Here is a 27018-nt window from a genome sequence, read left to right on the forward strand (position 1 = left end):
GCACACGATTCTGCCTCTTCCTTCTCCCTGCTCCCCCTTGTCCTCCCCCCTTCTTTAACCTCCCTCGTTCCTCTCTTCTCCCTCCTCAAGATACTTTCTCCCCTTGGGTTTGACCATCTGCAAATCTCAACCCATTCAGGGTTTAGGGTGGTGGGGGGGCGGGCCAGGACAAGCTATAAGGAGTCGTCCGGATAGGGATGTGATGTCTGCCCTCCCAAGAGAAGGACCAAAGAATTGTTCCTTGTTACAGTTGGCAATCCGTTGGGGTGACAGATCCTTGGTGTGTGTGTCCCCTTCCCCAAGACTAAGTCTTTGCTCATGCAGCAGGGTCGTGCGACCAACGTCACGTGTCACATGACCGGCTGCAGCCCCAAGCAGGAAGAGGAAGTGACACATCCTGCCCTGGCTGAAGCACAAAGGATTTAGGTCTTAAAGGCCTTGCATAGCCTGACTGATTTGGGGGGGGGGGGGGGGGGGGGGGGGGGGGGGTTGTGTGGACTTTTGAATGTGTGCGTGTGATTTTGAGCACATGTGTGTGTTTATGAGCGTGTGAGAGTGTGTGTTCCTTGATTCTCAACAAAGCATTGTTCTTCTCTTGTTGTTGTTAACCTGAACATGGAGTGAGATTCGTGAGCTGAGATGTTTTGTAAAGATACGCCTCCATCCTACCGTGCTCCCCGATTGTTGTCAAACTGTGCAGCTTTGCTCTAGTTGTGAGTGCCAGTCACGACTCTTGAGTTGAACAGCTGCCAAACTCTGCTAGATTCTGTGGCAGCTCTTGAATTATTGCCCATCATTAGCTGTTGTGATATGGCAGAGAAGACGGCCAGCGTTGCCTTGACTCATGGTTCTGGTGACAGGTTGCCTGCAGCTAGCCTGGGCTGTTGATAAGATATTCTGTTTAGCATTGACGTGTTAGCCAGTGACATGCTACCCTATCACGATTACATTCTAGTTTGATTGTTTTGTTAGCCTAGCTTGGGGATGCTCAAGCCTCTTTTGCCTAGTCTCTCTGCTGCAGTGTGAAGGATCAGGCCAAATCAGCCTAGGCTGTATCTCCAGTCTCTGATTCAGCTTGATTTGATGGTTGTTGTTATTGTTGTTGTTGGAACGTTTTCATTCTCCCTGGGTGTTATGATTCTCTGTGCTCCCCAGATTAACTGGCACCGTTTCCCTGCTGCTCAGCAGTTTAGCAGTCTCCCTGGCAGCATTAGTAGTGGTGTAGTAATGCATTCCCAGCCCTTCTCCTCTTTTTCCTGTTCCCTTTCATCCTGCTACTCCTCCTCATTCTCCTCTACCCTCCCTCATCTTTCTCCTCCTTTTCTTTCACCTCTACCTCTTCTTATTCGTCTCCTCCCCTTGCTCCTCCTCCTGTTCCTCCACCTCTCCTCGTTGGTGGTCTGCAGGAGGACAGCGTGCAGCTCAAGCTGGCTTTTTGTCTAAAGAGAGCTTGACGGCCTCATGCAGCAGAGCAGTGTTTTATTGCAGCTCAGTCACCTGACATGCACACACGCACACACACCGTCAGCTGTCCGGCCAGGTGGGGAGAACAGCCTCCTTCTCCTGTTCTTATTCTGATAGGCTAGCTCTGATTGGCTGGCTCTGGGAAGCAGGCTCTGGTAGGCTGGTTTTGAACAGTTGGTTCTGATTGGTTGCTTCTGGGAGCCTGGTTCTGATCGGCTGGTTCTGGGAGGCTGGTTCTGGTAGGTAAGTAGGTAGGATGCCATGCTCCTGGCATCATGTTAGCACAAGATGCTGTCCTCTTCCCAGCCTCCTTTCCTTGTGAAGTGGGAGAACCTAATCACTGTGGCTGATCAGGACTGTGTGTGTTAGTTATTATTAGCCTGCCTAGGAGGAGAGAGACTCCTTGTGTCCACCTGCACCATGTGCCCCCCTCCCCCGACACACACACACTCCCCCCTGCATAACCCTGTGCGTGTGTGTGTGGCAAGCTAGCGATGAGCACCCCGTCCCAGCCTGTCTGGCCCTGCAGCTGCAGCAGAGCTAATTTTAGCCAAGATGTGTTCGCCTCAATTCTCCTGGCCTGGCGTAGAGGAGGGGGCTGGGGGAGAAAACAGGGCTCTCTCTCTCACCACCCCTCTTCTTTCTCTCTTATCTCTCTCCCTGTCTCTTTCTCACCACACCCCCCTCTTTCCCTTCTTCGCTATCCCTCCCTCTGTTTCTCGCCATCCTTCCTCTCTTTGTCTCTCTCCATCTATCTCCCTCCCTCCATCCCTCCTTGTCTCTCTGCTCTGGGGACAGTAACTAAATAGTCCTGTAGTAAGCAGGCTACAGATCAACCGGGCCTGTGTCTGTCACACTGAAACCTAGATGAGCTGCTCAGCCTTGCTACAGCCCCAGTATCAGGTTCCACTAGCCGGCTGAGAGATATCAGCAGAAAATGGCTGAGTCTGAGAGAGACGTGTGTGTGTGTGTGAGTGTGCAAGCCTTCACGTGTATGTACTAATTTACAGTGGGTTACTGGTCAGTTAAATGCTGACTGGTTTGGTGTGGTCAGGGCTGGCCAGATTATGGCTGACTGGTTTGGTGTGGTCAGGGCTGGCCAGATTATGGCTGACTGGTTTGGTGTGGTCAGGTATTAGACTAAATCCCTCGATCTCTCTGGAATGTGTCTGGACTGGAATCTCACAACACTGTAGTGTGCTATGTGTTTATATGAACATGTGATACACTGTGTGTGTGTGTGCATGTGTGTGCGAGAGAGAGACAGGACTGCAATCAGATCCTGTAGACCCTGTCCCAGATTGTGTGGTGTGTGTGCTGCTCTGCCTAGGTGGAATGGGGATGTTAACCGAGACTTCAGCTCGTCGTTTCTGGTGTCACTGTTCTCTCTGCTCTGACGTGTGGATTTTATCTGCTGTCTAGTGACAAAGAAAATGGAACTGAGAGAGAGGAACTGAGAGGGAAGGCAAGAAAGAGAATGGAGATGGAGGGAGAGAGATGGAGAGACAGACCTACATACAGACAGACGTGGCTTAAAATACAGACAGAGATAGAGAGAGGTGTCTCAACAACGGGCTTGTTGAGGTTTAATAATTCATTGTGTGAGTGAGTCTGACCTTGAGAGCTGCCCTCGCGGTGCTGGTGAAGCCAGGCCCTGTTCATGTGGGGCAGAGGAGACACATCAGGACATGGGACGCTGGGACACTGGCCTACAACAGCTAACGTTTCTCACAATTTGAGTGTGCTTGTGTGGGTGTGTGTTTGTGTTTGTCTACATGTATGGGTGTGGCGAGTTTGCTTGCTTATGTGTGTGATAGTGTGTCTGCATGTTTGTTTGTGTCTGCGGGATAGGTGTGTCTGTGTCTACGGGTGTGTCCGTGTCTTTGTGTGTATAGGTGGTGCGTGTGTGTGTGTGGGGGGGGGGGGGGGGGGGCAGGTCTGTCTGCCTGACTGGGTGTGTGTGTAGTCCTAGTAACAGAGTGCCTTGAGCAAGGTTCATGTTCCAGTGCTGCTTCTCAGCCCAGCTCCAGACTCCAGAGCCCTATAATACAGAGCTGGAATCAGAATCAGAATGGGATTTATTCGCCATTAAAGTTTGCACAGACAAGGAATTTGCTTTGGCAGGAAGGTGCATACAATAAACATATATAAAATTTAAATATGTGGACTAACTATACTAAGGGTACATAAACTAGCAGTACTAGTGGGATTAGAACTGGATTTAGGGTTAGCGAGGTAACTTTAGGTTTAGCTCTGGATTTTTAGTGTCACGATGGTGGTTCACTTCTTACCAGGATGGATCACCATGGTAACTCATGCTGCACTCCTAACCTGCTCTGTAGCAGGTTATGTTCGAGATAACAGATCAACACCAGTGTTTCCCCTACCATTATATTAGGGGGGCGCCCCCCTAATATAATGAAAACAAAATGGGTCACCTACGTGATTTGTGCAGATCTGATGAGAAAATATTTGGAAGGGGTGGAGGGGGGTCGTGGCCTGGGCCAACACAGCATTTTACCCATGCTTCGCAACTTTACAACTGGCTCTGGAACCAATCGTCACTCCTACTGCCTAAACCTCACAGCCAATCAGGGGCAAAGTTGGGAGAGGTTTTCTACATTCATCTAGCCTCTTAATTTTGCTCTCAAAGTGCACTAGATTGGTGCATTTAACGTTAAAATTTAAGAAATGCCCACGGACCCCCCTAGAGGGTTGGGGGTTCGCTGTATCGTTCTCACCTTTTTTACACCTGACCTGTTTGCATGCCTGAAAATTGCATCACCATTTGTCGAAGATCCTGTGGATTTAATTGGACAGAAAACACTATTGTATTGTATTTCATGAGTGATATTGAGAAAGTCATTAACTTGCACATTCACAGTCAGCAATTTTATCTCAACATTCTTTACTTTTTTTGGAAGCAGTGTTGCTTTCCGCTTGAATTATGCTCTTAAACTCTTCATATTTGTTTAAAATGTATGTTTGCTTTTCATGTGTGAAGTACGGTGCTCTAGACTTGTCCATGTTTGTAATTGGTCATATTTTGCAAACACGCCTCTTGTGACCGCAATCATTGCTCTGGGAAACCTGGGTTGAGTTCAGGAGTTGACAACCACTGTTGTGATACTGCTGCGATTGCGGTTGATAGGCTTAGTAAAGCAAGATAGCGAGAATTTATCCTGGGTTGAACTTGCTTCGTAGTTGAGGGCCCAGGTGTGGACACTGCTGCATATACTCACATCAACTCCTCCGTCTGGATAACAGAGTTCCATAACACACCTGGCACCACCTGGAGCCCTCAGGCTGACCTCAGCACTCCATTCTCTCTGGCAATTAGCTGTTCAGAGGTGTGTTTGTGATCCTGTCATTGTGTTTGTGTTATTTGTACATTTCAGTGCATTTTAATTTTACTGTGTAAAGCACTTTGGTCAACCGAAGGTTATTTTAAACTGCTATTAAAATACACTGACTTGACCACACAGGAAGCAGTGACAGAAAAGGCTTGCAGGTTTTCTAGAACTGAAAGTGTGCATTCTGGACTGGTGATGAGGTAGTACATCTTGGTAACCTTCTAGAGTGTGACAGAGGAATAACCTGGTCTACAGGAGCATGGTCACTTGAGCCAATACTTCTACTTGAGCTGTGATATCTGTCTTCAGTGATCCAGGCTTCTGTACAAACATGTTGCTGTAGTGAAGGTTGCCATACAGACTTGAGGTTGTTTGCTGTTATAGTAAACAAACGTATCAATCCTCTGACTAGCCTCTCATTCATCTCTGTACCTAGCTACTCTGCAGGACAATCAGCTGCTGAGGAATTATTGTTTAAAATAACTTGTAGTGGAAGTGTGTGAGAGAAGAGTGTGTGTGAGAGAGAGAGGTCTATCAGGGTAAGGGCTACTTTAGACTGGTATTGGTCATGATTGGTCTCTCGCAGTCTTAATTAGAGCCCGACCGATAAAGGATTTTTAAGGCCGATACCGATACAAATATTTGGTGATTTAAAAATCCGATATTCTGATATCGGCCGATATTTACATTTATTCATTTAGCAGACGCTTTTATCCAAAGCGACTTCCAAGAGAGAGCTTTACAAAGTGCATAGGTCACTGATCATAACAACAAGATAGCCAAAAAACATCGCGAGTAGCCAAAACATGAAGCACACATTGTGAACAACCAAAGTAAGTGCCAAAGGGAAGAACCATAAGAGCATGTAGTTAAACGATATAAAAAAAATATTTTAAAAATCCAGAAACGCGTAACAAAACAAACTGATTTCCCTAACAGTAGTTATTTGTAGTTTACATTTAGTCACTTAAGAAGTTCTTATCCAGAGCAACTAAGTACAGGGACATTCCCCGACGCAAGTAGAGTTAAGTGCCTTAACAAGGACACAACGTCATTTGACATGGCCGGGAATCGAACCAGCAACCTTCTGATTAATAGCCCGATTCCGTAATTGCTCAGCCATCTGACTCCTGTTATTATTTCCTCACTAAAATAATATGTTAATGAAGTTTATGATAAATTAAATGTATAAAAATACAAACTTAAGATATGAAACTTAAAGTCCTTTGAACAAAAACACAATAATAACAAAAAATAAAAAAATAATAATATTCATTTATCGTCCATTATAAATGCCGAAACCGATAGTTTGGAAAATGCCTGATATCGGCCGATAAAATCGGCCTGCCGATATATCGGTTGGGCTCTAGTCTTAATGGTTATGTAACATCTGCTCTTGGTATCGTCCCAGGTTATTTGACTGCTCATTTAGAAGCAGTGGTTAGCAGGGTGGGGAGGTGGTCTGGGCCTGCTCTGCACTTGGACATGGACCTGGACCTAACCTGGACCACACAGGCTGACTGACACTCCTCCAGAGTCAAGGCTGCTGGGTTTGTAAAGAGTCGAGTCTCCTTGCTTTGAAAAGAGTCAAGTATCCTGGTTTGTAAAGAGTCAAGTCTCCTTGCTTTTAAAAGAGTCAAAACTCCTTGGCTTGAAAAGAGACTGAGAGGAGCCGGTCAGTCTGTATGGTGTTGGCACACAGGTGTGTTTATGAAGCAGACAGCAGCTGGTTAGAAGAAGCTGCTGCCTTATTTAGGTGTAAAGATGGTTGAGGTCATTCTATGTGGGTAGTGTGTGTGTGCACACGTGATAGATTTCCTGTTGCTGACTTGATAAATGATCCTCAAGTGTTGATATCTCCTTTTAATCTATTGTGATTGATGATAATAAACTTGAGCGTTTCAGTGGTGTTTACCTACAGGAATTTGTGACTTCATAAAGACATGGTGCATTTAGAGAGAGTGAGGGGGTGTGGGTATTTAACAATGTGGTGAGATGATAAACAGCCTGTTGCCTCTTCTCTGCTCAGCTATATCAGGGTGAAATATCCTGCAATGTAGCCCCCCGCGCCAAGTCTCAGGAGATTTGTTTGCTTATGTGAACAACCCTCAACGTAAACACAGACATCTATCCATGGAGGGGGTACTCAGACAGCACCTTTCATATGATAGATGTGATTAGCGCGCAAGCTGATGGAGCCTTTCAGTCAGTGTGGGTTTGGATTAGCATGCTAGTTATTAGTGGTCGGAATTTTTTGGTACCTCCCGGTTCGATTCGAATCAATTCTTGGGGTCACGATTCGACTAAAAATCAATTCATGAATCTTTTTATAAAAATATCACACAACAGGGCTCCAGACTAACTTGTTGCCTTGGTTGCACTGGTGCGCCTAACCTTTTTATTTAGGTGCACCAGCACAAAATTTAGGTGCACCCAAATTTTTCCTTGCGTCGCCACAATTTCCAGGTGACCTTTTTATCACGCTCCATATACATTCATATATATTATGTAAATGATCTTAAACAAGAATAAGGTGTAGGTAAAAAAATTTTTTATTTGAAGCACAATCATACTGTATATGTATATAAAAAAATCTTTTAAGTGCTTCACTGAGCTACCAAACTAAAACATTTTAAGCAAAATAAAACATTTCAAAATAGAAAGTGCTACAGTTTAACCCTTGTGCTGCCTTCGGGTCACATGACCCAAAGGTTCATAACGAACCATCGTTGTGTTTACCCAATTTTACCCAATACAAAAACAAATAAAATAACTTTCTTTTAACCTTTGTAATGTGGGGGGTCTGAGACAGCCCAACGGTTAAAAGAAAATGCTTCACTTTGTTTTTGTATGCGGTAAAGTTGTCGCAATACGACGGTGGGTCACAATGACTGATGGGTCAGAATGACCCGAAGATAACACAAGGGTTAAAAGTGCTTCCCTGAACTGAGACCTAACATTTCATGGCTCAAAGTCTTATAGCGGGTCCCACCTTGCTGTCCCATGCCCTTCAGATGGCCAACACCTGTAATTTGGCCTTCATGCCCTATGGCCTTGGCTAAATCATCTTGCCACACTCTCCCTAGCATCAAAATAGGGTTAGCTCCATGGCCCAGCTTCGTAACTCAGGGGTCCGCAATTAATTTTTACAAGGGGCCACATGAGAAACCTGAAATGTGTTGGAGGGCCTCATCAATTTGCTCACTTCATTTTCTCCCATTGTAAAAAGCAGTAAAGTATATATTTTGATTAGCTGCTACTGGTTATCAGAAGAATAAGGATATTCTGTAAATATTTATATAAATATTTTAGATTTTGGTGTAGGTCAAATAGGAAAGATTATAGAAGTAATAAACAGTATAAACAACAACAACAGTGTTTCATTTTATTTGTAACCAGTTAATCTTCACAAACACTGAAAAGTTGTTTTGCTGTATGTTAAAGATGTGGAATTGATCAACTTTATACAAAAAGCAATACGTTTTTTCAGTTAATTTTGTTCTGTGAGAGAAATCCACTGGGCTTGAACAAGTGCATCGAAATCTGTCTGAATGTCTGAGTTGGATATGCGAAGGACAGCTGACAGGTAATGATCAGGGTCTGCAGTTCAACTAGCAAACCATCAGCCCGCGCCCACTGAATCAGTCAAGTTCTTATTATGTCCGCGTTAGTTTTTTTTCTTCACAGCTTTCACTTTGACCTCAGTAAACAAATACTTAGAAGTCCATGTCTTGTTAAAAGTTAATCAGTGGCAAAGTTTTTCATTTTCGAGGGCTAACCAACAGCTAACTCTCCTGTCGGTGAGGTTGCGCAAGCGCACATAAATCGCCTGATCACTGTAGTCTTTCAGGACTACATATTTACTACCGCTCAACACATTTATTTATTTTAAATTTTTGATTTACCTCACGTGGGCCGGATTGAGACAGCCTGTGGCCGGTTATGGCCCGCGGGCCATACAATGCCCAGGTCTGCTAAACTGACTCTGGTGCTCAAATCGTAATTTCAATCACACAGCACGGAGCTACAGGAATATCTGGACCACAGCCAATCAGAGGCAAAGACCCGCCCCATCTCTGTCTCTGATTGGTTTAGACCACGATATGATCCAACCATGAGTGTCAGTTCCGTTTTAGGATAACAAACGCTTTGTTTGTGGAGAGACAGCGGATGCGAGGAGGTTAGGTGCACCGGTGCGACCTCGGAAAAAAATTAGTCGCACCCGTACACATTTTGGTCGCACTCTAGAGCCCTGCACAAAAAAAGTATATTCACATAAATTTGTGAATCGATCTGAATTGCTAGAAGACTGAATTTCGATTCAAATGTGAATCGATTTTTCCCCCACCCCTACTAGTTATGGAGCTAGCGCTGCTGTATCAGTCAGCGCCGGTTTGGATTAGCATTTTAGTTATGGAGCTAGCGCTGCTCTTTCAGCCAGTGTGGGTTTGGATTAGCATGCTAGTCATGGAGCTAGCGCTGCTTTATGTTTTGGCAGCAGCAGCATGAGAGGGAGGCTAACAGACAGTGCGTGGGCTGATGGGGCCTGACGCCATGGGAGCGAAGGAGAGATTGGGAGGGAGGCAGGGAAGGAGAAAATCATGCCCTAAGGATGAGGTGTGCTGTTTCACTGCTACTCATTTTGTTAGTTACACTGTCAAAGAGATTAGAGACACACACACAATCACACATACACACACACTGTAGGAAAGGCAGACATGTCCAAGTCACAGACTGTACACACATACACACACTCTCATATACAGATATACACACAGTACAGTACGAAGAAAGACCCAAACTACAAACGCACACACACACCAAGCAGAGCGACTAAAGCAACTCGACTACAGCCAGCGCATGCTCCTGTCTGTGTTTCAATAGGACACTTTGTCTTTCTCTCAGCCTGGCTCTCCTACAGTCTCTGAACACGAGCGAGCTCTCCAAGGCCTCTGTGGAGTGTGTGGTCTGACCAGCTCATGGTGAGCAGGGGCTTTCTTGTCTTTGAAATGACAGACGTCGACAGATAGTAGAAATGCTGTGCTCGTGCGTGCTACATTTAGACCTAAATACATTCCCACACTGCAGTTGTCGGGGCTTTGTTTTGCGACGAAGGTATCTTTGCGGTGGTTTGAGTGAGTACACTGGGTAAAGGTAGCAATCTATTGTTGGTGGTGTACCAAAACAATGTTTCAGTGCTCTGTTCCAGGACACATTGTGTCCTAATGATTGAAGTGGGGTAAACAGGAAAGCTTGTCTCTCTCTCTCACCCCCCCCCTCTCTCTGTCTCTTTCTTTCTCTGGGTCTGTCTTTCTCCATGTCTGTCTACCACAGGTTCTCATGATACAGTTAGACCCAGCAGTACTGAACACCTGATTGTTGGTTGAGCTTAATGAGCTGAACCCTCTCACACACGTTTAGTCAACAGCTGTGGTGTGTGATTCTGCAGTGGGAGACAGTGTGAGGAGAAGTGAGTCGGGGTGAAGTTCTACTCTGCAGTCATGGCTGGCTGGCTTCAATCACACAGTTGCTAATTTACCAGAACTAAAAGAGGAACTCCGGTTGTTTTATCTCCTCTGTCTGTTGTTCCTGCCACTTGCCTGCTGTCACGGTTGCTATTGATGATGGCTGTGTGAACACAGAGGGGTGACGTGCCAGAGATCCCCGTCACATGATCACACTGCCACCTATACTGTACTGGACAGTCTAGAAAGAGGAGAATAACACAGACCACAGGCCTGGCCCTGAGACACTGGTCACGACAAACACGGCTCAGGTTTAGTTTTGTCTTTGACTTTGTGTTCTTTTTTCTTTTCTATTTTTTTACCGCAGTGTCAAACTTTTGTTTCCAGGGCAACGCTTGCAGGCCGAAATTCGAGTCACTTCCAGAGTGAGGCAGCCGTCTTTTCCCTCCTCATGGTTCCCTGCTGGTTCCAATCCTAGACAGGTGGCTGGAGGACAGGTGACTAAGACCTGGCGTCTGATGACCAGGCCTCACCCAGCAGAGAGAGAGCGAGAGAGAGAGGCAGAGAGAGAGGCAGAGAGAGAGCGAGAGAGAGAGCGAGAGAGAGAGCGAGAGAGAGAGCGAGAGAGAGAGAGAGCGAGAGAGAGAGCGAGAGAGAGAGCGAGAGAGAGAGCGACACCAGATGGCTCTTATGTTGGTTGCATGTGAAGTGGTCCTCAATGCTATCATGTCCACTTCTTTTTCCCTTCCCATCTCCACCCATTCCTTACCCCTCTCCTCCTTCTCTTCCCTCTGTCCTCTTCCCTCCCCCTCTTCCTGTGGTTCCTTATCTCTGCTGTCCAGGACAGGGCTTTCGTGCAGAGGAAGGTCATGAAGGCTGTGTGACCACAACGCTGGTGTCTTCAAAAATAGTTAGAGAAGGATGCTAGTGAAGTACTGTACAGGATGAAGTATATCATAATACATGACTTTCAGACACACTCACACATATATCAAGTCACACATATATCATGTTTTCATGTTATACGTATAGTGTAACTTGAAAAATGCAATTCAAGTACCATGACATACCTATAGGGTTTTACTTTGTAGGCTAGTTAAGTTTCCTGCATTGGTTGTGGTTATTAGCTGTTGCATACTGCTATCATCAGCTCTCAGTGAGGTCGTTGCACCCTGATGAGTAACATAGCATGAGTCCTATTCATCTCCTAATGGAAAATAGCTGCTTCAAAGCTCTCGGTACAGGCCCTGTGGAAGGGGCTAGGACTTGAGCTCGAGACCGCATGGTAATCTCTCTGCTTACGCTGGCATGCTAATACAAGAGTCCTTCAGCTAAACTGTGCGTGCGAGTATGTGCTTGCGTGCACGTGTGTGTTTGTGTGTGTAGCCTATATGTTTGAAACTCTCAGAATGGACTTCTTGTTTTGTGGCCCTGTGATGTAGAAAGAGCCACTTATGGATCCTAGCTGAGGGTATTTCATCTAAGAGTAACAGTGGGTGTGTGCTCACTATATCGAGTTCTTAAAGGCCAACAGAACATGCAACTCTGGAGCACACAAGCTGTAAACATGGAATACATTCTTGTGTACAGTATATATAATGAACACGCCCCATCCCCCTCATAAACCAACACGTCTTTGTCTTTTGCACGGTGACATTGATTGACTGATTGGTTAATTAATCATAGTTTGATTGGTTGATTGATGACTGGTGTTTTGTTTTGTGCAGGTGACCCTCAGCGACTGACCGATGTGTGACAACACAGACACCCGGCTTCTTCTCCCACTGGAGATCTGAGACAGGGTGACAGAGAGAGAGAGGTGAGCTCTGAGGGAGGGAGGGGCTCAGAGAGAGGTGAGTTCTGAGGAGTGAGTGAGGGCAAGGATTGACAATAGCAGTAAAACACTAGCAACATTTCCAGACCCTGTGTGTTGGGTACAACACCTTTCCACCCCGGACAACATACAGACAGTTACCAAGACCATCATAAAACTGTCCCCCTCACTTTGGTCTGCATGGGAACAGATTCCCTGGAGAGTTTCCTGAGAGTTAGACTGTGTGACTGAGGCCAGGGAAAAGGAAGAAGTCAGCGTTTCAGAAAGAGCTGAACACAGCTTCTCGGAGCAGTGCTTCTCTCTCACAGCAGCCTTCCTGAAGTCTGAAGGAAGTGGGAATGGCCCGGAAGAAAGATATGAATGATTCAGATATTCATCTCACTGTAGAGAGGACTTGCCGTTCTTTCGCTCGCTCTCTCTTCCTCTGTCATTCGCTCTCCATCTACCTGTCACATCGTATCCATCTTCTGTATTCCATCTATTTATCTATTGTATTCAGTCTATAAAATCTTTTATCTTGTTTTGCTCTTCTAATTTTGTTCTGTAACATCCTATCAGCCTGATGCAGAGTGGGACCAGGGTTTCATGCTGGATTAGTTCAGCATGGGTAACCTTTAAACACTGTTAAACACCTCTGAACACTTCTGAATCCTGCATGCTGTGGGTACAGCAGATGCCCAGGCCTGGGGGGTTTATAGAGAGTGTAGGGGGAGGTGGGGGGGCTTAAAGGGAGTATGAGGAGTAAGAGTGAAGGGACACTGGAAGATGTGCGTATGTATGAGAGAGAGGAGCATTGGAACATTTAGTATGCATGTACCTGCAGTACAGTCAGCCCAAATCAAGTCCAATCCGCTAATGTTTCCGCAACCCCCATGTCGTCAGGATGAACATTCCTACAGTAGCTGGTAGCTAGCGGGTCCCTCTGTCTTTCTGTCTCTACATATCCAGTGTGTGGCCTAACTGGATTACATGGCAGAACAGCACAGTGATCCCTGCCACCAGTCCCAGCTCCAGTTGATGATGAATGCAGCTAATCCCTAATTCCTAGTTCCCCACACACCGTGCTGTGGAGCAAGAGGAAGGAGAAGGTGGGTTCTGAAGGCTAAGGTCTCCTTGGAGCAAGGCCAGCATGACGTAAACACCACACAGCTGTGTCATGTGACTAGCCTGGAAAACACTTTTGTACAATTTTCTTACGCCTGGTGTGTGACCTTGACTAAAGCAGTGTTGAATACACAGTGATATCCTTCATGGGAATATCAAGTAAGTGGTGGTTTGTGTATGTGGCCAGACTCTGCCGGTATCTGCAGTGGTGATGAAATCACAGGGAGAAAGAAAAAAAGAGATGTGGTTGGGGAGTGAGAGGGGGATGAGGGGTGAAGAGAGACCGAAGGAGGAGAGAGTGATAAGAGGGTTGCTCATGTCACCTCTCTACAATTGCTAGCATGTCACCAGAGACATTTGCACTGAATGTGTGGGAGGCTATGTGACAAGAAGCGTGGTGTAGGTTCCCTCATGCTGGATCTTCGAGTGACAGCTGGTCCCAGGACACGACTGGTGGACAAGGTCACGGGGTAGAAGCCCTGTAGCGTCCCTCACCAGCAGGCTAGATGGTGCTGGAGGGACAGGGTTCTCTCTGGTAGATCCTGAGAGGTTCATGCGGAGACAGGGCTTACACCTCTGGACTCTAATCATCTGGTTTCTGTCTATCTGCTCCCAACACTTTTTCTTCTCACTTTCACTCCATCTTGTACTCTTCCACCTCTCTCTCTCTACCTCTCTACCTCTCTCTACCTCTATCTCTTTCTCTCTACCTCTATCTCTTTCTCTTTACCTCTCTCTACCGCTCTCTCTCTACCGCTCTCTCTCTACCGCTCTCTCTCTACCTCTCTCTACCTCTCTCTACCTCCCTCTCTACCTTTCTCTCTACCTCTCTCTCGACCTCTACCTCTACCTCTCAACCTCTACCTCTCTCTACCTCTACCTCTTTCTACCTCTACCTCTCTTCCCCTCCCTCTGTCTCTGTCCAGGCAGTTGAGGGGGGATTCTGAGGAAGATGCTGGGCTCGGAGCGTGGCGTGGTCGAGGAATGGCTCTCAGAATTCAAGGTGGGTGCTCTTGTCCTGGCTCGGTCTGCAGGCTTACATGACAGTACCATGGAGAGGAGGGAGAGAGGGAGGGATAGATAAAGGGAGGAGTGGCAGGGAAGGATGGAGAGATGGAGGCAGGAGTGGGATGGAGGGAGGGAAGAGAGGGAGGGAGAGTGATGACAGGAGGGATGGAGGGAGGAGTGATGGAGAGGGAGGGAGAGTGGTGGGGGGAGGAGGGAAGAGTGATGGACAGGTGGAGGGAGGGAGAGGAGTGATGGAGGGAGAGGTGAAGGGAGAGAGGGAGAGGGAGTGGTATGAGTCAGAGTAAGTCCTTCATGTGAGCACACAGTGTTCTATCCTCACACAGAGACCATGCCCTGGCCTGCTGTTACCTCATACACACAAGCACACCCTCTCACACACTCCACTGCCCTAAAGGGACACTGGCTCATCTGGGGGGGAGGGGGGGGTGGGGGTCTTATTCATGTTATTTCATAAAGGTGCTACTGTTGTTCATGCGAATTGTATGCGTATGTATTGAAATAATATAAATAATGTGTTTAAATCAAATTAATAACTGTCTATGAATATTGGCTAATGTATGGTTCTCTGTCTCTCCCTTGCCATGCACACACACACACACAGACCCTACCTGAAGCCCAGATCCCCAGCTATGCAGGCAGCCTTCACCTGAAGAAGAGCCTGGTGCCAGCCATCTACAGGGTCATCCAGGAACCCAACAACGAGGTGAGTCTGAGAGACAGACAGACACAGAGAGACAGACAGACAGACACAGAGAGACAGACAGAGAGAGACAGACAGACAGACACAGAGAGACAGACAGACAGACACAGAGAGACAGACAGACAGACACAGAGAGACAGACAGACAGACACAGAGAGACAGACAGACAGACACAGAGAGACAGACAGACAGACACAGAGAGACAGACAGACAGACACAGAGAGACAGACAGACAGACACAGAGAGACAGACAGACAGACACAGAGAGACAGACAGACAGACACAGAGAGACAGACAGACAGACAGACACAGAGAGACAGACAGACACAGAGAGACAGACAGACACAGAGAGACAGACAGACACAGAGAGACAGACAGACACAGAGAGACAGACAGACACAGAGAGACAGACAGACAGACACAGAGAGACAGACAGACAGACACAGAGAGACAGACAGACAGACACAGAGAGACAGACAGACAGACACAGAGAGACAGACAGACAGACAGACACAGAGAGACAGACAGACAGACAGACACAGAGAGACAGACAGACAGACAGACACAGAGAGACAGACAGACAGACACAGAGAGACAGACAGACAGACACAGAGAGACAGACAGACAGACACAGAGAGACAGACAGACAGACACAGAGAGACAGACAGACAGACACAGAGAGACAGACAGACAGACACAGAGAGACAGACAGACAGACACAGAGAGACAGACAGACAGACACAGAGAGACAGACAGACAGACACAGAGAGACAGACAGACAGACACAGAGAGACAGACAGACAGACACAGAGAGACAGACAGACAGACACAGAGAGACAGACAGACACAGAGAGACAGACAGACAGACACAGACAGACAGACACAGACAGACAGACACAGACAGACAGACACAGACAGACAGACACAGAGAGACAGACACAGAGAGACAGACAGACACAGAGAGACAGACAGACAGACAGACAGACACAGAGAGACAGACACAGAGAGACAGACAGACAGACACAGAGAGACAGACAGACAGACACAGAGAGACAGACAGACAGACACAGAGAGACAGACAGACAGACACAGAGAGACAGACAGACAGACACAGAGAGACAGACAGACAGACACAGAGAGACAGACAGACAGACACAGAGAGACAGACAGACAGACACAGAGAGACAGACAGACAGACACAGAGAGACACAGACAGACAGACACAGAGAGACAGACAGACAGACACAGACAGACAGACACAGAGAGACAGACAGACAGACAGACACAGAAAGACAGACAGACAGACAGACAGACACAGAGAGACAGACAGACAGACAGACAGACACAGAGAGACAGACAGAGAGACAGACAGACACAGAGAGACAGACAGACACAGAGAGACAGACACAGAGAGACAGACACAGAGAGACAGACACAGAGAGACAGACACAGAGAGACAGACACAGAGAGACAGAGAGACAGAGAGACAGAGAGACAGAGAGACAGAGAGACAGAGACAGAGAGACAGACAGACACAGAGAGACAGACAGACACAGAGAGACAGACAGACACAGAGAGACAGACAGACAGACACAGAGAGACAGACAGACAGACACAGAGAGACAGACAGACAGACACAGAGAGACAGACAGACAGACACAGAGAGACAGACAGACAGACACAGAGAGACAGACAGACAGACACAGAGAGACAGACAGACAGACACAGAGAGACAGACAGACAGAAGTGGAGAGAGAAACAGAGGCGGACAGAGAGTCCAAGAGGGAAAGAAAGACAGAGAAATGGATAGAGGAGGCCTTCCAACCTTCTCGATTGAGGCCTGATTTTAGGATATGAAATGGTGACTGCTCTCAAGAGGTGTGCATAGAGCTGGGAGACACACACCAGCTGTTAGACGGGCAGGCGAGCTGGCAGTGCCAGGCTGTTGTCCTGGGAGACAGGATGTGTCATCACCCAGAAGAATCTGCAGGTCAGATAACAGGGGTACAAGATGTTATAGACCCCTGCTGGCCTGAATAGCTATATAGGAGACTTTACTCGCCATAGTGCAGACACACAGCGACACACGCACACACAGACACACCACAAACACACAGTCACATGCACACAGTCACACACACACTCAAAGCCCTGACTCTCCAGAAGGACTGATTCCATTAAAGTTAGCCGACAACTGTTGATGACTGGGGGAAATGGTACAAGAAGAGGTGCGTGTGTGCATGTGTTGCATTACTGGAGACTCATGATAGATTAGGTGCAGAGACTAACATCCTGCCAAACTCGGTACTGAAAGGTTACTCATTACAGGTAACACACACAGGTACAAAGTCCAGTGCAATGTGTGCTGTCAGTTGAGCTGGCTCCAGCCCAGTGTAAACACATTCTCCAAGTCGGCTCTCTTTTCTAACTCTGCTATCTGTCCTCCTCTCATCCCCCCATCCTTATCTGCCCTTCTCTGTCAGAGAGAGAGAGAGAGAGAGAGCAAAAACCAGAGAGAATCATGGAGAGAAACCCTAGTGTATGCCTTCTTAGTAAGTCAGAAAAAGGGGAGGATGAAGAACGGAGGAGGATGGAGGTGAAGGAGTATGAAACAGCTAGCTGCTGTATCTCTTCTCTCCTCCCAGACTCCATCCATCATCTGGCTGACTAGATAACCTATCTTCATTCTACCCAACGCTGGCAGACTCAGAGCTAGTAGACAGCCCCAGGCCTTAAGCAGATTCCTGCTCACACACACACGTGAGGTGGCGCTGCTCTGTTAGCAAGTCAGGCCCGTGGTTGGCTGCCTTTGTTTGATATTGTTAGATTAACTCCTCTGAGTGATGTGTTGTCTGAGAGCAGAAGTGGGAGCTGGCGGATGCCACAATGGATTTTACTGTCTGGCAAGGGGTTTGTCTTTTGGTGAAGTCTGACATTTTCCCTGACAATTTGCTGAGTGTGTGTGTGTGTGTGCCTATATACGTGTGTCGTGTGTGTGTTTTCTGTGTGCTACATTTGTGTGTGTGTGTCCTATATGTGCGTGTCCTACATATATACATGTGTGTGTGTGTGTGACCTCCCCAGCTCCTGGAGCCTGTGTGTCACCAGTTGTTTGAGCTGTACCGGAGCTCAGAGGAGCGCTTGCGTCGCTTCACCCTGCAGTTCCTGCCTGAGCTGGTCTGGGTGTACCTGCGCCTCACCTCCAGCAGGGAGCGCCAGAGCAACGGCTGCGTCGAAGCCCTACTGCTGGGCATCTACAACCTGGTGGGTGCTAGGACCAGGGGGGACCCAGGGGGAGTTTTAGGACCAGGGGGGCTGTAGGACCAGGGCGGGGAGCGGTGTGTGTTAGGACCAGGGGGGGGGGGCTCTAGGGGGATTACAAGCGGGGTGGCAGGACCAGAAGTGTCCAGAAGTTGTTACTATGGTGACAGTGTTCTGACCCCCTCACACAACTGACCTCCAGAGTTCACCAGACTGTTAAAACCAACTCAGCCAGACAACCTTTAATAACACAGCTCTCTCTCGTTTTCGCTCGCTCTTTCTTTCTCGCTCTCTCTCTCCTTCAATTCCTCCACTCTCTCTCCCCCTTCTCTTCTCCCCCTGTCTCCTCTCTATCGCCCTCTGCAGGAGATAGTGGATAAAGAGGGCAACAGTAAGCTGCTGTCCTTCACCATTCCGTCTCTGTCCAAGCCTTCAGTATACCACGAGGTAAGACCCCTGTCTGCATCCTTATCACTCCCTCACCACCTCACCTCTCTGTCATCACAACCCCCACTTTCTCCTTCCCACTCCGTGTTCCTATCTGGAGTGCTAGATAGGGAGAGGAGGCGATCAGGAGAAGGAGAAAATGTGGTCCCTTTCAGCCCTCCAAACGAACTTGGATCGATTAGTCAGCATTTTCCGCGCATATGTGAACACTCCAAAAGAACTCAGACCCCTCTGAAACCAACCATACTCAGACCTACTCGGCAGGTGGTCTCAGTACAGTTTGCTTCAAGTCCGCGTTGTGGTGTGTTTAACATGTGCATTGTGAACTCAAAGCACTCCAGGTTCGCTTCGCCCTTTGCCATTGTATTATATCCCTCAAGACTTGCCGTAGACAGATCACATGCTATTGACTGGTACATTCGAAAAAACACGGAGCCATGGCAGTTGGTAACGCTGGTAATACCAGTGGACAAGGAGTAGTTTTCTCAGAGGAAGAAAGTCCTGCACTTTTCCAGATATGTAACAGAGAACACATCAAACGGCAACTGTCTACCACGCACAAAAACATATAAAAATATAGCTGCAAGCAGCAATGGGGTGGCCAAGCAGGTCAGATGACCCAGAAGAAACTTTCGACATCCTCAGAAGAGTGTTCCGAGTACACGCAGCAAGTTTGGCGTGAATCCATCAAAGATTTGCTGAGATACGACACAACTTTCTGTTTGGCGGCTCTGCTGCCGATTTCGATTGGCTGTACCGGACAAACGGTTTCGAAAATCTAAAATCATTTTGATAGTTTGTGTGAGGATTGCATTGACTATAGCTTGTAGCTTGACTACAGGTAGCTAGCGACTGCGGTGTACCTGGCTTCCTTTGCAGTGGCTTACAGTGTCGCTAAACAGAGAATCAGAGACATGACAAGCTCGTTGGCTTTGGCTGGATTCGAACCTCTGACGTTGCCGTTGCCAGGACACCAACTTATCCTAGTGAGCGATTCTCAGTGCTGCAAATCACAGTTCAGTTACTGGGTAAAAATATAAGCAGTTTTCCCTGTGGCAAGCGGTTGTCCGATTTGGCCCAACAGCTGAAATTCAGTCCTATTTTGACATGTCAAGGTGATTGTGGTCTGAAGATAATCTGTCCCAAATTTGGTGAATATTTGATATATTTTGTAGGAGGAGTAGGACAAAAAAGTTTTATTGATTCATTCAAAATGGCGGCATCAATTCGGCTGGTATCACAAGTTAACATGTGTCAGACATGGGATCGCCCTCCTAGAGGTTAGAGGACACATATCTACAAAGCACAATAAATCTGACTCTTCTTGAGTATAGATCCCCTGAGAATGATAATTATTACCATTATACTGTTAGACAGCTACTGTGGCATACCTGGCTTCACTAAACAGATAAACCAGTATCATGACATGCTTGATGACTGTGGCTGGGTTCGAACCTATGTCCTTGCACTTCAGAGGAACCCGTCTTATCCCAGTGAGCTATTCTCACTGCAGGGAAATGCTGTGTTCAGTTACTGTATAAAAAAAAGTAAGCAGTTTCTCCTGTGGGAAGCGTTGTCAGATTTGACCCAAGTATAAAAAGCTGTAATTCAGTCCTATTTTGACATGTCAAGGTGATTGTGGTCTGAAAATGATTTGATTACATGTCCATGAAAATAGGAGCAACGGCGAACGAGGAGTTTGTTTTAATGAAAATTCCAAATGGCCGACGCCCAAAATGGCAGACACGGGACAGTGTGATATATTTCGAGTTAGTATGCCACTTAGAATCAGAAGAGACCAATCTTGTGATTTATGACAAATCTGTTCAGAAGTTATGATGCAAGAAATCCGATGCACTGGCTATATGTAGCATCACTATATATCGACAAAGCACAATAAATCTGACTGAGTATAAATCCCCTGAGAATGAAACATTATCGTGACGATTATGATTATACTGCTCGACAGCTACTGTCGCATACCTGGCATCACTAAACAGATAAACCAGTATCATGACATGCTTGAGACTTTGGCTGGATTCGAACCTACGACCTTGCACTTAAAAGGAGCCCGTCTTATCCCAGTGAGCCATTTTCAGCGCTGGGAATTGCTGTGTACAGTTACTGTATACAAAAAGTAAGCCATTTCTCCTGTGGCACGCGTGGTCAGATTTGGCCCAAATTGTTGCCCCAACAGCTCTAATTCAGTCCTATTTTGACATGTCAAGGTGATTGTGGTCTGAAGATAATCTGTGCGAAATCTGGTGAATATTGGATACATTGTGTAGGAGTAGGGAAAAAACGTTTTATTCATTCAAAATGGCGGCCTCATCAATTCGTCTGGTATCAGGCATTAACATGCGTCAGACATGGGCTCTCCTAAGATATCACGAGACATAGGAATCACTGAAATACAACAAACAAATCAACAGTTATTGGTCAAAACACAATTTTGCCTATTGTAGCGCCCCCTAGAGGTCAAATGACCCTACCTTTTTCGGACCTCTTAATAACAGGGTCATGAATCCATACACCAAGTTTGGAGTCAATGCATCAAAGATTCACTAAGATATGACCTCACTTCCCTTTTTCCGGATCAGTTGCTGAATTTGATTGGCTGTAACTAACAAACGGTTGCGAAAATCAAAGCTCCAGGGGATAACTTTTGTGAGGCTTGGTCTGAAGATCATCTGTGGCAATTTTGAAGAAGATTCGACAAGAATTGTAGGAGGAGTAGCGAAAAAACGTTTCTCCTTAACATTCAAAATGGCGGAGAATCTATATGACTGGGTATGACGTCATAGTGTGCGTTGAACTTGTCTTGATCCAGGGAATCCAATGATACCTCATTTTGGAAAATGCGGCATATGGTTTAAAGGTAACGTGTGTAAACACACCTTTGTGTACTAACGTGTGTAAACACACCCAACTTTGACCCATTGGTGGCGCTAGAGGGTTGAAATGGGAGACATGAAACTTGGTGAAAGTGATGAGGGGACAGGTCCCAAAGAGTGTGCCAAATTTCACAACTTCTGACCATGTGGTTCTAGGGGCTGCCATAGACTCCCATTGCAGATGTATAATAATAATTATAAGAAAAGGTAGAAACCCTTAAGGTGGCTTCGCCGCTTCGCGGCTTGGCCACCAATAATAATAATTATAAGAAAAGGTAGAAACACTTAAGTGGCTGCGCCGCTTCGCGGCTTGGGCACCAATGATAAACATTATTAAATCAGAAAAAAATCCAAGTGAAAACTACCCATAATCCAAAGCAGTAAAGGTCTGAGCTCCAGATAGTGGGAACAGAAGGACTGAGGCCCAATCAGAACTGAAGTGTACCAGAAGAATTGAGTCCTCTTTCAAATGAACTGACGGTGTGAACGCAAAAAGCAGTCCCTTTTCTCATGGTTCACTTTAAGAGGACTGAGTTTGGTTAGTTCAAAAAGGAGTATATGTGTAAACATCATAAGTTTTCCATCCATTGAGCTTGTTAGCCTGGTGTGTATTTAGCCTTGTGTTTAGCCACAGAACCAATCAGCTGACTTATTGATTCTGAAGAGGGATGGCTTGCCACCCTTATGGGAGAGAGAGAGAGAGAGAGAGAGAGAGAGTGTGTGTGTGTGTGTGTACAGCAGGTCCAGGTAGTTACTGGTTTATAGAGCCTTCCATCGTATTTGCTGAGTGCGTGTGTGTGTGGTGGTGGTGGGATTTATGGATGTAATTACAAGCTTGAGGTGCTCCTCTCTGTGCTGTCAGGTTGATGGAAGCAGGGCTTGGTAGGGGCAGGGAGTATTTTCGATGCATGTGTGCAGTTTTTATGTGTGTGCACGTGAGTGCTCCCATGTGTACAGGCCGGAGGGCGTCAGAGCTCCAGTGGACGTCACACATGCTGATCTGTGGACACGCTGCATTAGCATCCCCTCCAGCCTGTCCTCCTCAGCTACCTGTCCTGTCTGCTCAGCACCTCTGTCTCACCTCTCTATCCTCCTCTCTCTCTGTCCTCCTCTTTCTGATTCTCTCCATATCTCCCTCTTTCTCCTCTGTCCTCCTCTCTCTCCCCATCTCCTCTTTCTTTCCTCCTCTTCTCTCTCTCCCGCTCTCTCTCTCCCTTCTCTCTTTCCTCCTCCTTCTCTCTCCTCTTGTGTGATGTATTGCTGAACTTTAATATGAACTCCACTGTCACAGCAGACCTCCTGTGGTGAATGTATCCAGTTTTATCAAAATATTCTAACTGCGTATATTGTGTGTGTCCTCCAGCCCTCCAGCCTGGGCTCCATGGCGTTGACGGAAGGAGCTCTGAGTCACCATGACCTCATCAAGGTGGTCTACAGCGGGCTCCACCCCCAGAGAGAGACCTTCACTGCCCAGAACAGGTGAGGTGTACACACACACACACACTCCCTGAGGGGACACACACAAATGCACGTCTTCTCCCCAAACGTCTCACATACACGAACACTGGTACACACACGCTCTTGTGCACATACACACAATCCTCTTCCCGTCCTTCCCTTTTTATACCCCCTCTCTTTCTCTTACACACGCAGTCACACACATGCTCAGACACACAGACACAGGTGTGATCCTCTGTGGCCCACTGTGTTAAGGCGCTATTCCTAAGCTGAATAGTTGTTGTTTCAGGTTCGAGGTGCTCTGCTTCCTCATGCTGTGCTACAACTCTGCTGTGGTCTACATGCCCCTCTCCTCCTACCAGTCTGTCTGCAGAATGAGCTCACGGTGAGCACACACACACACCCATAACCTGGAGTAAACATACACTCTCTCTCCCTATTTCCTCTACTCTCTTCTTTTTTTCCCCTGCCCCGACGTTCCCCAGAAGTCCAGGTTTATTAACCCACCAGATATAATCTCTCATCCCTGTGTGTGTGTGTGTGTGCGCTGCAGGTTGTGTGTGTGTGGGTTTCCACGGCAGCAGCAGAAGCTATGGAGAGAGCCGTGCAACCGTGTGCTGCTGGACCCTGACTTCATGGTTCAGATGCTGACGGCCATCTACCATGCCATGTATGTACCTCTCTCACACACACACACACACACCATGTACAGTTAGGTCCATAAATATTTGGACATTGACACAATTTTCATCATTTTGGCTCTGTATACCATCACAATGGATTTGAAATGAAAAAATCAAGATGTGCTTTAAGTGCAGACTTTCAGCTTTAATTTCAGGGTATTTACATCCAAATCAGGTGAACGGTGTAGGAATTACAACACATTTTATATGTGGCCCCCCCCTTTTTAAGGGACCAAAAATAATTGGACAAACTAACATAATCATAAATCTAATTGTCACTTTTAATACTTATTTGCAAATCCTTTGCAGTCAATGACAGCCTGAAGTCTGGAACCCATAGACATCACCAGATGCTGGGTTTCGTCCCTGGTGATGCTCTGCCAGGCCTCTACTGCAACTGTCTTCAGTTCCTGCTTGTTCTTGGGGCATTTTCCCTTCAGTTTTGTCTTTAGCAAGTGAAATGCATGCTCAATTGGATTTAGGTCAGGTGATTGACTTGGCCATTGCAGAACATTCCACTTCTTTGCCTTAAAAAACTCTTTGGTTGCTTACGCAGTATGCTTCGGGTCATTGTCCATCTGCACTGTGAAGCGCCGTCCTAAGAGTTCTGAAGCATTTGGCTGAATCTGAGCAGATAATATTGCCCGAAACACTTCAGAATTCATCCTACTGCTTTTGTCAGCAGTCACATCATCGATAAATACAAGGGAACCAGTTCCATTGGCAGCCATACATGCCCATGCCATAACACTACCTCCACCATGCTTCACTGATGAGGTGGTATGCTTTGGATCATGAGCAGTTCCTTCCCTTCTCCATACTCTTCTCTTCCCATCATTCTGGTACAAGTTGATCTTGGTCTCATCTGTCCATAGGATGTTGTTCCAGAACTGTACAGGCTCTTTTAGATGTTTTTTTGGCAAACTCTAATCTGGTCTTCCTGTTTTTGAGACTCACCAATGGTTTACATCTTGTGGTGAACCCTCTGTATTTACTCTGGTGAAGTCTTCTCTTAATTGTTGACTTTGACACAGATACGCCTACCTCCTGGAGAGTGTTCTTGATCTGGCCAACTGTTGTGAAGGGGTTTTTCCTCACCAGGGAAAGAATTCTTCTGTCATCCACCACAGTTGTTTTCTGTGGTCTTCTGGGTCTTTTGGTGTTGCTGAGCTCACCAGTGCGTTCTTTCTTTTTAAGAATGTACCAAACAGTTGATTTGGCCACACCTAATGTTTTTGCTATCTCTCTGATAGGTTTGTTTTGATTTTTCAGCCTAACGATGGCTTGCTTCACTGATGGTGACAGCTCTTTGGACTTCATATTGAGAGTTGACAGCAACAGATTCCAAACACAAATATCATACTTGAAATGAACTCTAGACCTTTTATCTGCTCCTTGTCAATGAAATAACGAACTCCCATGAGGGAATATGTAAATGACTAAATGTAAATGAATAACATACACCTGGCCATGGAACAGCTGAGCAGCCAATTGTCCAATTACTTTTGGTCCCTTAAAAGGTGGGGGGCCACATATCAAATGTGTTGTAATTCCCACACCGTTCACCTGATTTGGATGTAAATACCCTGAAATTAAAGCTGAAAGTCTGCACTTAAAGCACATCTTGATTGTTTCATTTCAAATCCATTGTGGTGGTATACAGAGCCAAAATGATGAAAATTGTGTCAATGTCCAAATATTTATGGACCTAACTGTATGTACCTGCCACATACACAGACAAAAGGGAGGGAGAGTGTGACGAAAAGAGAGAGGGGGTAAAGAAAAAGGAAAATAGAGTGAGAGGAAGGGAGGGAGAGAGAGAGAGATACCACTCAACAATACTTTCATAGGATTTTGGTGGCACGGTTCGACACGTGATCGTTCTACACCAATAAGGTAGCTGCTTTTTGTCAACATGGATGGATATGTTTGGCAAATAGAGGATGGGACCTTGAACGTAACAGAAATTCGGCCCCTGACAGTGTTTTGCATGTGATACACTGCGACTGCAAAAGTGCGTGTGAGACAGGCAGATGTTCATGTTTTTCTGCAGGACTGTGTTGCACAGACTTATGTCATTGTTGTAATTGTGCCAACACAAAAGAAACTGAGGAACTGGGAGATAACTGTCCTGACACTGACAGTGAGGACTGAGTGTCCTTAATCTGTTATTCCTTATTCTGTTTTGTACAGTTTTATATATCATATTTAATATTTTTCATTACGATTGTTTTTATGGTTGATCAGTGTTTTCATTTGTGGAAGAATGAATGAATGAATGTTACAACAACGACATAAGTCTGTCGTGTGTCCCCCCCCCCCCCCCCCCCCCAGGTTAATGTAATAGCCTAGTTTAATAACTAATGTAATATTACACATATTTTCGTACTATTTCCCCTAAAGCAATAAGGTTAGGCTACTTAGAGACCTTCCACTCATAAAGTATGTTCTAAATGGCATAAATGCTGCCAATTATTAATTGACGTATTAATAATTGACGTTGGTCAGTAGCCTATCGATTAAGGTACTCGAAAGCATGTACACTGTCTGCTTCATTTGAGCTTGATAGGATAAGCATTCTGTAGCAAATAATAACAATAAACCCACTATTTATTCATTAAAACTACTTCTGCATAGTAATGCACCGAAAATACAAACGTAAGCAAAGGCAGCAATCGCTATCGAATCAACAGACATGTGCAATTTAGCTAGCAGGGGAATAATACAGATCACCAGTTAATTTAATTTAAATTAGCAAGAATATAGACTAATACAATAACAGGCTTAAATTAACTGACAAGTTAGCTATACGACTTCTCAAAGACGCACAATCTCAACTGCGGTGTGAAGCGCGTATCCATGCTATTCTCCGACATGCACTCTAACAATCACATATACGTCCTAAAATGTTGTACAGCCCTATTTCTGATACTATGGCGGCAGAAATTTAGTCTTGGCGGACCGCCACGGCAAAATAGACAATCGACTGGAATTTCAGCGACAAACTTTTTTTGGGTAGCTTAGCAGGACTCGTTCTTTTTTATGAGCTAAAGATTGTGTAGATGCCAGACTGTGGAGCGGGTTGAAACGATAACAGGGTTCACTTTACGGCCTAATTAGTAATCTAAAGAGGTCACCTATGTGGATGACTGGAGCCTGTTGACATGTGAAGGGCAGGTCAACTGCCAGCACAGGCAGGCCATGGTGGGGTGATAGGGTGGCCGTATTAAGGGCTGTAGTCCAACCTGAAACTGTAGCTCCCAGTGACACTGCCTGGACCGCGCCCCGTGGCCACTCTGCTGTGACATGTGCTCGGTAAGGATGTT

The 27018-nt window shown here is 46.3% G+C and overlaps 1 protein-coding gene across 1 annotated transcript in view; it reads left to right on the forward strand.

The window, feature by feature from the left end:
* LOC136965363 (hyccin 2-like) overlaps positions 1–27018 on the forward strand; it is a 37539-nt gene that overhangs the window by 3453 nt on the left and 7068 nt on the right. Inside the window, exons 2-9 of the mRNA XM_067259495.1 lie at positions 12010–12101; positions 14147–14223; positions 14851–14952; positions 18034–18213; positions 18577–18657; positions 22915–23030; positions 23299–23394; positions 23563–23679. Coding sequence (XP_067115596.1) covers positions 14173–14223; positions 14851–14952; positions 18034–18213; positions 18577–18657; positions 22915–23030; positions 23299–23394; positions 23563–23679 — 743 coding nt within the window. The 5' untranslated portion in view covers positions 12010–12101; positions 14147–14172. The remainder of the gene's footprint in view (positions 1–12009; positions 12102–14146; positions 14224–14850; positions 14953–18033; positions 18214–18576; positions 18658–22914; positions 23031–23298; positions 23395–23562; positions 23680–27018) is intronic.

This window comes from Osmerus mordax, chromosome 2 (genome assembly GCF_038355195.1).
Source record: "Osmerus mordax isolate fOsmMor3 chromosome 2, fOsmMor3.pri, whole genome shotgun sequence".
NCBI classification, from domain to species: domain Eukaryota; kingdom Metazoa; phylum Chordata; class Actinopteri; order Osmeriformes; family Osmeridae; genus Osmerus; species Osmerus mordax.